We start from the raw sequence: 12168 nt of genomic DNA, 5'->3' as shown, positions 1-12168 counted from the left end.
TAAATCGAGTAAACACAGTTATTTTCAAGTCCTTGTCTGAAAGAAGGACTATTAAATAGAAATGTTTTTTGCTAGATATACCGACATATAGGGTAGTAAACATAAGTAACACTCAAAGCTACTTCTTGAAGCTGGAGTGTTGCCAAAGATCACACCTGAGTAGCAGTTTCATAAATTATGTGTACATAATCTAGGCATGGACATGGGGGTTGTTCATAAAGTTATAACTGGTTTGATTTAAGGTTAACATATGAGTACCAGGTGTCAGGAAAAAAAACATATTGTCTTGTCCACCAATCAGCTTGAAGGTGATTCCACTTGAATTTTCTAGTAGGCAGACATGGCTGAATCCCTGAATTAGTAAGCATTTAAAGCATCAACCTTTCTAGTGTAATATTTGTTCAAAGTTTATTAAGCAGTGTTAGACCTTGATTGTATATCAATATATCATTTGTGAATCAATTTTCTTGATATTAAATATTTTCTTCAAGTCTCCAAAACACTATTAATTTCTCTCCATTAAGAATATTATAAATAGGACTAATTAAAGTAATTAAGATGATGGATAAATTACATTATCACCATTACCCTTCTACAGTAATTATACATTACTGGAAAAATTACAAAAAGGGTATAGAATATATTAACTCAAAGACATTTCTCTTCAGAGGCATAAAAGTAGATACATCATAAAGTAAAACATTTTTGTAGTTTCTTATAATTAATTAAGTGACATGAAGTGTTAATACCACTTTACAATGCCTTGGTAAGGCTACACTTGGAATACTGTATCCAGTTTTGGTCACCACAATGTAAAAAAGATGTCGAGACTCTAGAAAGGTTACAGAGAAGAGCAATAAAGATGATTAGGGGACTGGAGGCTAAAACATATAAGGAACAGTTGCTGGAATTGGGTATGTCTAGTTTAATGAAAAGAAGGACGAGGGGTGACATGATAGCAGTGTTCCAATATCTCAGGGGTTGCTACAAGGAAGAGGGAGTCAAGCTATTCTCCAAAGCACCTGAAGGCAGGACAAGAAGCAATGGATGGAAACTAACCAAAAAGAGAAGCAACCTAGAACTAAGGAGAAATTTCTTGACAGTTAGAACAATTAATCAGTGGAACAACCTGCTTCCAGAAGCTGTGAATGCTCCAACACTGGAATTTTTTAAGAAGAGACTGGACAGCCATTTGTCTGAAATGGTATGGGGTTTCCTGCCTGAGCAGGGGGTTGGACTAGATGACCTCCAAGGTACCTTCCAACGTTGTTGTTGTTGTTATTATTATTATTTCTTTGCACAATTTTATTCTGATTAAATGTAACTGGTGCTAAATGCTGTTAAAAATATCTATCAACACTTAAAGTGTTTTCCTACTGCACCTGTTGAAGAAATAAACATATTGTATTTTCTTGACATGAGTCTATTACCCGTTTCCACAAAAAGTACAACCCGTTCCTTGTGAGAACCAACATTCTTTTCTTAGCTTACCTTCTTTCTGAAAGTTCTCAGAAAAAAAGGAAAACAGCTAGTTCTGAATTTGTGATTGGCTGCTTATGACCTCAATCCAAATTTCCAAACTTCATGCCCCGTTCATGGTCATACAACGAAAGTTCAAGTACCTAGCAACATGGTGGCATTGTGGCCATTTTCAGCATCCCACATTCATATGATCACATTTTATAGCAGTTTTGATGGCAAAACCATTCCCATAGCAAATCACTGGTTCATTTTATAACCACTGCATTCACTTAGTGACCACTACCATAAAATCCAATCTGTCACATGACTGACCTCTTTTATAACCATCATGACATACAGCTGTAATGGAGAGACTCCATTCCTGCTCTGCAAGGAATCCTAAATCTGGTTAGCAGAAGCAATGCGTACACGAAATCAGTTGCAGTCTCTAAGCCAACACCTACTTTCCATCCGGCCACCCAAGGGCCTTCCAAGGTCTTTTCCTGCCCTTTGGGACTTCCAAGTCTACCTCTACCCCATTAAGATGCAGAACTGTGGAATGCATTGGCACCAACTTGAATGATGCAAGTCTATATTTTCATGTACCCAGCATAGCCTTATATATTATTGCTAATATAATATAGTTAGAAGTAAGATTAAAAACAGATCTTTCTGAATGTTGATCAGTTCTGCTGACCAGATTCAGGCTCTGTTGCGTGGTTGATTAGCCAGAATGAGAACAGGTTGAGGCCTGCCAGGACCCGGTGAGATGAACTGGGGAGATAGTTGGACTGGGGGAGGGGGGGTCATTGCAACGTCCCTGCAGTCATTCATAAGGGTGAACAATGACAGGAGCACTGCAGTGGTGGTAACTTTGAAACCAGATTGTAAGTACTTTTTGAGGGTCTGCCGTAACTTCAATAGTGAAGGGACAGTCATAATTCAATTTGCAAATCAAAATCTGTATTGCATAGACTCATGAAAGTCACATTTCAGTTCTAATGTCAGTTTTCAGTTTGTTACTCATTCGGTTTTGAAAATGTTAAAAAAGGACAATAGTGCAACATATTCCAGATTCAGATTTACAACAGTTTAGAAGTTCAACATCAAGTAATTTCTATGAGGGTCCTGGTCACAGTTTTCTCTTCACCATTTACTCTCCCTACATCAAATATTATAGGATTTTTATGTTAGCTTGATTTAAATGTCTACCATCAGCATTAATTATGGGCGTATATCAGAATATCCCATCTGAACAATGTGTCTGTCCTTGTGGACTAGGAAGCGGGAAGTAACAAAGCATGTTCTTTTAAACTGTCCATCATGAAATGTTGGTAAGGAGAGGGATAAATTAAAAAGGGATAGTGAAACAGAGGTGAGTTCATTGAATCCAGTCTCATTCTACTTATATTAAAAGAGAATACAGTTTACACTGTACAAATCTACAGATACACAAAAGCTTAAATTTTAAACTATTATTTTAACAAGGGAATTTCAAATTCCATCACCACATATTTAATAGAGTAATAAATTAAACATCTGAACCCAGACTAAAAGTAAGAAATAGATGGTTGTATATCCTTAAAGTGGATTTTTAAAAAAAGCCCTTTAAATTAGAGAATATTTGTCTACTGAGAAAGGCCCAGGGTTAGGCACAATTTAAAAGGAACAATTCAAATGTAGAAAGGATATTTTTAAACAGGTCTAGCTTATACCAAAGTAACTACATTTCCATATGCAAAGAAAATGTGATGTTCTGGTATTTTTTTTTAAAAAAAAGCATCCACAGGAAAGAAGTTTCACAAGCAGGATAGGCAGACTGCATGTTTAGAATTCTCTCTGAGTAAAGGAGGGGAAAAAAGTGAAAATAATATTCATACCTCTCTCCGTCGAGAAGCCCAACAGGTTTGTTTGATTTTCCAGACCACAGCAGCAACCAATAACAGTGACAAGAAACAACTGCAATTGTAAAACATAAAAAATAATTTAGACTTGAGAAAGTTTTACACAACATGTAAATTTGACTTCATAATTTGGAAAAGTGAATTTTAAGAACACCAAACAAAAATATTAAACATTTGCAGGTACCCAGAATTATATAGCCAGAATTTTCTGAAGCATTGTGATGGATAATAGGAACATAGTATTTGCATTTGTTTATTTGAAGGCTTTCTGCTAATCATGTCACTTACTATGCCTCAAGTGAAAACTAACAAAAATCCTAAGTAAAATTAGAAAAAAATTGAAACAGCCGACTAAATTGTATTATTCTCCTAATAGTTCTTTTTTTAAAAAAATCTACAATGTGAGAGATTAAAAATGGCTTAAGAACACCAAAGTTATAATAACTGAATGCCAAATAAACTTCTTTAGGAATAATTTCACAATTATCTGATCAGATCAGAAAAGAACATATTCATTTCTTGAATCCATAACACTGTGTAGACCTAACGCAACATCATCAACATCTCAAACAAGACAGAGAAAATGGAACCATATAGCCATATAAAGCATTTCTTGGCAACAAAAATTCATGGAACTAAAATAGTCCATAATTGTGATGAGTGGTACAAAGAAAGACGAGATAACTTTCATATACAAGGTGCATTATTTCTTATTGTATCTACAAAAGAAGGCTGTTAAAGCCTTGAAGAAATCTGTGCAATGATATAAAGATAAGAAATAGATTCCTATAACAATGTTTGATTGAATTAAAGATTAAGACTGTTAAAAGTAAAAGGAAAGAATACAAAGTTGGTTTGATCAAGATTAAAATTAAGATCCCCCTCACCCATATTCTCTTTATAGGCTTCTTGCTGATATCAGGATTGAAATAGCTTGTGTTTAGGGATTTGATTATAGGTAAGGGATGGTATATGAGATTAAGACATATCTTTTTAACTTTATGGGGGGTGAAGTCATTAAATTTGTTTATAGTTTTTATGATGAAGGTTAGAAGTCACTTCTTTTATATTTCTTTTCTTTTTATTATATTCTCTCTTTTAAACTAATTCTTTATCTTTTCTTGAACTTTTTATACTTTCTTTCCAAGCTCCTCTCTCTCTCTAAATTTAGTTTTAGTTTCTAACACTGTAATTAAAATTCTTAATAAAAATTATATATTAAAAAATGGAAAAAAATATGAACAAGGCCTTTGCCCAGAAACTACCTAGATCAGGGGTGTCAAACTCAATTTCATTGAGGGCCGCATCAGCATTGCGGTTGCCCTCAGGGAGCCGGGTGGGTGTGGCCAGGGTGGGTGTGGCCTACTGGGTGGGCGTGGCTGAAGTGCATGTGGCCTACTGGGTGGGCATGGCCAGCTCTACATCATTTGTGTCAAGGGTACCTATGGGGGCCTGGACAGGAGTGGGATAGATCTGAGGGTCTCTGGCAGAAGGAGATGGGCCCGGGGCAAGTGCCAAGGCATGGTCCACTGGAGGAGCCTCACTGTTCCTCTCAGGCCATGCGGGGGGGCTGGACGGTGGCACGGAGGTCAAATGCCCAGCCCAACCCTCAAGCACCCGTGGCACTAAGCCCAGTCCCAATTCCCCAAGGGGGCACCCAGCTGCACTTACCTCAAGGCTGCTGCTGCTGTGCTTGCTCTCCTTAGCCAGGTTGCTTATGATGGGTATGAGGGCAAAGTCAAGAGGGAGGCCCACTCCCTCTCCATGTGTGGAGACCTGGCTTTGTATCCAAAACTTCCTTAGCAATAGGATGGGAGACCCCCCCCCAGGATAGGCCAGGAGGAGGGGCAAGGGGATGGTGAAAGGGCAGCAGGGAAGGACTAAGGCAGGACTTCCTTCAGACCCTCCCTCTCCTTCCTTCCTTCCTTCCTTCCTTCCTTCCTTCCTTCCTTCCTTCCTTCCTTCCTTCCTTCCTTCCTTCCTAAGAGTGGTGGGAAAATATTTGAGATGAGGGAGGGAGAAAAACAGGCAAGAAACGCAGCTGGGGAAGTGGCATCCGTCATGAGGAATGAAGAAATGCACCATTGCCTGGAAGTGGCCAGCACATGGCCCTCGCCTACTTCACATATCCGGCTTGGTGGGCTCTGGGGGAGGGGATGCCATGAGCAGCATGACAATCGATGTTACCTGCGCAGTGCTGCCCAGCCCCCAGCCTGCCCGGTTTTGGCAGGCAGCGGAGTGCTCTCCTCACAGTGCGGTGAGGCTGAGCCGGGTGGCATGAATCTAAAGAGAAGCGCAATGCTGCCCAGCCCCTAGCCTGTTCAAAGTAGGGAGGGCCATGTGCTGGCCACTTCCAGGCAATGGTGCCTTTCTTCATTCCTCACAAAGGGTGATACCTCCCCAGCATGCACCCAGTGGGCGGGGCTGAGGCAGCAGGGGCTGGACCCTCGCTGTTTCCAGATGGCCTTATGGAGCTAAGACTGAATGTGTTTCAGCATAGATGGCCACCACGAAATTGTACATTGGGTTCTGGCCAGCCTGGGCCAGGACCAAGGCAGTGTGGGCCGTTCCCTCACTATTTCCAGGATGGGTTCGTGGGCCACATGAAACCACTCCGCGGGCCGCATCCGGCCCTTGTGTTTGACATGTCTGACCTAGATGCTGTCTCAGAAGAGTATGAAAAAGTTGTTTTGTTTGTTTGAGGGAAACAAAGCACCAGTGAAGAGACATAATACATGTAGGTATTTTAAACATTTGTATTATTTATAAAAAAACAAAAAATTCTGTTATGCACTGCAAATCTGGTATTTATATAGGTGCCTTTATATCTCACACAATTATTGCATTCCCACTACTATTATTAATTACATTAAATAAATATAAAATAAAATAAAATGTTAACTTCAGGTAATGAACAGAGAGGCTACTTTTTTCATAGGCTTCCTCTTTCTTCTGCAACAGAATTCCTACAATTTCACAATATTCAAGTGCTTTAGATTGTCAAGATACTAATTTCTTGGATGGAATTGTCCTTCCCAAGCAGACTAGACAGGAAACATGATCAATGAGCTAAATCTACTTTATTCTAAGGCTAATTAACAAAATCTTGCAAGTTTGAAGCTACACATCTCCTGCTATTTCTTTTTTTACAGCCTGATAAGTTAGGGAGGATCCTTTTTCATTTTTTTTCTCTTTCCATTATGCAGCTATGTTCTTCCTCTGTTATCTGACTGTTCCTTAGGTGAAGCCTCTGCCCCTGTCTCCCAAGATCATTCTCACATACTATGGGTTGTACTAGCTTCTGCACTGAAAGATGTAAAATGGTATGAACAACATTTAACAGAAAATTGCTTGGCTGTACTTCAACAAAGCACTTCAGCAAACATAGTATTCATAGCACTCAAAATTACTGGGTAAAGGATGAAGAACAAGTAGATTGATCCACGTATATCACAATTACTATTTCTTTCTTCCTTCTATTGCACTTCAATGCAGTCTAAAATCTAGAAAACAGCAGTCTTTGGAAGAAGAATGATTTGATTTATCTGCATCTTGTAATATGTACTATTTAATCTCACACAACTTGTGTGTGATGGTTCATATGCGGATGGCCCTACTATTTTCAGTCTCTTTAAAGCTTGTGATCTGTAAAAATTCAAATACATCAATATGGAGCTTAGCATACTATCTTCTATGAAAAACTCTGAATTTCAGACTAGTGTTGCTAATCCTAGTGGTGTAAAAAAGAATACAACAACTTACAGCAACAACTGGGATTAGAAATTCATTACTAAGGATGTTATCTCTTTCAGAAAAGTCTATTGGTCCTACACCAGGGCTTTTCAACCAGTGGTACGGGTATCACCTGTGGTACATTGGCACCTGGCAGGTGGTACATGACCATCCTAGAAAAGTGGTAGCAGGGTAAGGGAATGAGCACCACACAAGCCTGAGAGAGAGATGGCTGGAGCTGCAGGGCTGTCAGGGCTCAGCAGAAGCACCAGGCTCCAGCTGGAGCTCGGCGCTGATCCTGGTGCTTCTGCTGAGCCCAGAAGAAGCACCGATCAGCTGGAATGTTGCAGCATCTCCAGGGTCTTGTGATTTACATTCAGATGCTTGGCAACTGATTCATATTTATGATGGTCATAGTGTCCCAGGGTCATGTGAAGTGACCAAAACCTGCTGCAACCACCCAGCAGACGGAAATAAAAACCAAACACCCACCCCACCCCACCCCCAATCCTCAACAGAAATGATCACAACAATGAAAACCTTGGACAGGAGGAAGAGTGCCACCAGGCGGGCAGGCAGGTGTTTTGCTCGGCTGTGGCTTGGGGGGCACTTTTTTCAGTGCCATTGTAACTTCGAACAGTCACTAAGCAAACTTTTGTAAATCGAGGACTACCTGTACTTCATCACATTTTTTTCCTTTTTTTTTTTGGTCATCAAGTTTTTGATACCTTGCTAGGCGCCTGGTGGTACTCGGATGTTGCCATATCCTAAAAGTGGTACAATGGGTGAAAAGGCTGAAAAGCCCTGTCCTACACAATGCTTGGCCAGTAGATAAAACTAGCTAGATGGCTAATCTAACTCCTCTCCAATTAACCACAACTTCCCTGGATTGTTATCTAACCAGTTTGGTCTAATTCATGAGTTGTTAAACTGTCGTCTATGTTAAAACTAAGCAAAAACTTTTTCCTGCTCTGCCTAGAAATGCTTGAATTCTTTAGGTACAATAGGAAAGAATGCCCAGAGTCCATTTAGCTGGAATCAATATTTCAATCCATGGAGCCCTGACAGATTCACATGCCGGGGTTGTACAGATTGTCCAGTCAGAGTAGGGAAAAATATGAGAGAGCTTTGTATCTATTTCTATGGTCACATCTTTAGTATAGGACTCTAGGAGGCAACAACAAATTAAAATTAGCATAAAAACATGAATAAAAAAACTAAACAGAGCCTGCCTCAAGTAGCACACATCTACAGCCCTCAAAAAATAGGTTCACCCTGCTTCATTATCGGGGGAGAGAGAATGGGGGGGACACATTTTTAATGCTTTGCACAAAGCCATCAGTATTGCCTGAGAGTTAACCATGTAATGCTATTGATTTATTATTCATATTTTGATTGATGGATTATTTCCTATTTTTAAATGTATGCCTATTTAGATGAAACACCGAGAACAAATCTGTATTTCATCAACCCAATTCTAACACACGTCTGGCTAATAAATTTAGGATTCCAACTGATACCTGTTAATTAGTAAAGGGATATTGTTATTTAATATTGTTTTAATTAACTATATACCATATTAGCAATATTAAAAAGAAGGAACTGAATGAAAAAAAAACCCTCTAACTCATACTTTCACTATCATCCACACGCAAGGAGATAACTATCAAGCTATTTCTCTTTATATTATCAGTTCTCTGAGTAATGCAGCCAGGAGCAAATTTTATAACCTTTTATTATCAAGAAGTATCATCCAGCTCAAAGGGAATTCTTTATATTGAACTTTTTTTCTATAATACTTTTCCTTGCATTCCAAAGCTACTACATTTCTTAAGGGTTTTAATTTAAAATTAATTACATTGTATTATTTAGGGAAGATATCTGAGTTTATGGTATCAAGATGTTGAGAATGGTCAGCCCTATTAGATAGGTTAGTGTTACGGTGCTGCAAGTTTAAAAACCCATATTCCTGGAATAGCCATAATTGTGATTTTTATAAAATCTTTTTTTAAAAAAACAAACAAACAATATTTTATTTATTTATATTTCTCAAATTAAAGGGCTAATATAGATTAGCACCGGAACCACTTCTTCCCTGCTTTACAAAAAATATTCTAATCAACTTTTTACAAATTTTCTACCAATAGTATCATTTTAAAGAATAAGCTAAAATGTCAGCTATAGAATCTTTCAATCATACTTTATGAAGTCTTCTGTTGTTATTTATTTAAATACAATTGATATCACCTCTGTCCTGTAGGTAAGTTAACAGTTAAATTCCTATTAAATGGACCCTAAAAATTGCATATGTAACTTAGATATTTTTTTTCATTTTTTGTTTTCTGTATTATATTAATGAAAAAGAAAAAAATGTGTTACATAAGCATGGCTTGATCAATGCCTATACTAGAAGATGAGATTTCACACTAAGGATCTTTTCATTGTTGCATAAATTGTTTATCCAAGGTGCTTGACAAATTCAAATTAATATTATTTTTTTTAAATGATTTATTCTCTTCTCATCTCAGCAGCCCATCCATATCTATGAAGTGCCCGCTGTATAAATTTAGTTTCTTTAACTATTAAAAACATGAATTAGTCATATCTAATCTGTATTAAAATAATTCTGGTTTAAATAATAAGTATCAGTGTGTTCACAAGTGTGGTAATTATATTTACATTGAATAAATGTAACAGGTAAATAACTGGTTGAACTAGCATTACAAAACGTACAATTTCTCAGAACTTCTGCTGAGATACCAAATGATCAGATTTTGCCATTTCATTGTAATAATGTGACTCTCTAAAACATGATAACATTAATTTGTATGGTTTCTCTTGAAATCTAATGATTTCAAATTTTAATAATTAAATGTTAGGTGTATTGATTAAGTCATCAGGCTAAAAACCAGAAGACTGTGAGTTTTAATCCCACTTTCGTTATGAAGCCAACTGGGTGACCTTGGACTAGTCACTTTCTCTCAGCCCTAGGAAGGAGGCAATGGCAAACCACTTTTGAAAAACTTTGCCAAAAAATCTGCAGGAACTTCTCTCTAAGAATTGGATATAATTGAATGGAGGGGGGAGGAAATCAGATAAATCAGACCCTTACAATTTTGTAAAATAAAATCAGTTCGTCATACTGAGGCATGGGAACTCCAGCAAAATATTACATTGAAAGAATGAACTTGCTTGTTTTTGTATAACTTTTGAGACTTGAATTTCATTTTGAAGAACACCAATTTCACTCATCAAAATCAAGAGGAAAAAAGAAAGGTTTCTTCTCATGCAATAATGTCTTAAATCAGCTGTTCTTAAACAGCTCTTAAGTTGCTGCAACTTGCAAAATGGCAGAGGCTATGAGCCACCTGAGACTCTCTTTTGTAGGACAAGTGTACTGAGATAACCAGCACAAGCCATTTTCTTATCTTCCATCCTTGATGTCTGCAGTTTCATCTTCCCTGTAAATGCCCTCTTTTCCTTTCATCGTAATTTCTTCTGCAGAGTGAGAATGAGATCATAAACACCTCACTTTATGTTTACTTTGAAAAGCAAACATAATTTGTTTAAAAAGCAAAAGGAACACACAGTCTTCTTCCTTGGATTGTGGAACCATTGCACTCTTTTTCATTCATATATTTTGGCTTTAAACTGGTAAGCCTGGTTATCTGTTAGTAAGTGCACTCTGGCACCCCTCTATCAGATATCATGTGGTTTAATAATCCATACTTTGAGAATTACTGTCTCTTCATTTAGTAAGCCTTAAGCACAGGTCTGCAACCCGCGGCTCCGGAGCCGCATGTGGCTCTTTCAGCCGTCTCCTGCGGCTCCCAGTCCTCTGCCATGTGCAGTCCAAAAAAAAAGTTTAACCAATCAATTCAAATATGCAGGGTAGGTGCATATCTCGCCTTGGCTCCACTCTTCAGTCAAACCCTGTTCTGGGCATGCGCGCATGTATGCACATGTGCACACATTTTTTGCGGCTCCCAGTTTTTCCTTTTGTGAGGGAACTGGTTCCGAGTGGCTCTTTCACTGTTTCAGGCTGCTGACCCCTGGCCTTAAGTCTTAAATATGGCAAATAAATAAGCATATTTATCTTTTGGTAAAGAAGCATATTGTGAGTTTTTATTCTTTTTAATATTTGTAATAGGGATGCAAATATGCACCTCACAAGTCACATACATTTATAATCCATTGCATTCTTTAAAAATCCATTCTATTATTTAAAATCCTATTCTTCCAAATGGGCTTTAGATTTATTATTTCTGGACTATAGCTTTCAATGTATTTTCAATATAGTTTTCAATACTTTTCAATTCCCTTTTTGAAATCAATAAAAAACAGTTTGACTTTCTGATCAGTGTGATGCTGCAACTTCAAATTTGCTTTTCATATTTCTGATATGCAACAATTTATAAAGTTAAATGATCATAAGTAATGCCAGTGGGAATATTAGTATCATGATTATGATGTATTGTGGTAGCTGAAAAATAAGAATATGTATATGTGGAATACAAGCCAGTTCACATACTTTAATGAAGTAATACATTTTATTTGCAAACTGTGTATCTGAAGATGTTTATAGTCTAACTTCCACTGAAGTAAGTGATGAAATACCAATTGATTAAAGAGACAGAATGCATAGTGTGCTTCTCAGCATGAGAAATATCCAGAATAGGATATTTATGCTTCAGTGTACAAAACAACAACAAACCATCTGGCTATCCTAATTATAACCATATTAACTTTTTTTTACCAATTTTCATTCCCATATAAAATGAGACAATGCTCAGATATAGGACTCTTTTCTTTTTCTCTCTCCTGCCTCACTTTTTTTTCTTATATATATTTAAAGCATTCCCTAGTATACTTCATGACAACAAATTCTGTTTAGCTATGCTAATAGGGACAACCAAGATATATGATAGAACCCCTTCTATTATTATTATTATGTTGTATTGGCAGTTAACTGAGGTTAAAGATTATTCATCAAGGTTATAATGAATTATATCTTCTATAAATTACTTGCCCACTGTAACTTAATATAGCTATTTTAAATATTACTTTATAT

At 37.4% G+C, this 12168-nt stretch overlaps 1 protein-coding gene across 4 annotated transcripts in view; it reads right to left on the bottom strand.

The window, feature by feature from the left end:
• Nucleotides 1-12168, bottom strand: part of ATRNL1 (attractin like 1) — a 563323-nt gene that overhangs the window by 295340 nt on the left and 255815 nt on the right. For all 4 annotated transcript variants that reach the window (XR_014026511.1, XM_081328305.1, XM_081328307.1 and 1 more), the window contains one exon: nt 3342-3420. Coding sequence is in view for 3 of the 4 variants with exons in the window: in XM_081328305.1 (XP_081184431.1) it covers nt 3342-3420 (79 nt within the window). In the remaining variant the exon portion in view is untranslated. The remainder of the gene's footprint in view (nt 1-3341; nt 3421-12168) is intronic.

The sequence above is a fragment of the Vipera berus genome (assembly GCF_964194415.1).
Source record: "Vipera berus genome assembly, chromosome: 5".
Taxonomy (NCBI): domain Eukaryota; kingdom Metazoa; phylum Chordata; class Lepidosauria; order Squamata; family Viperidae; genus Vipera; species Vipera berus.
This window is presented reverse-complemented; position numbering and strand designations above follow the sequence as displayed.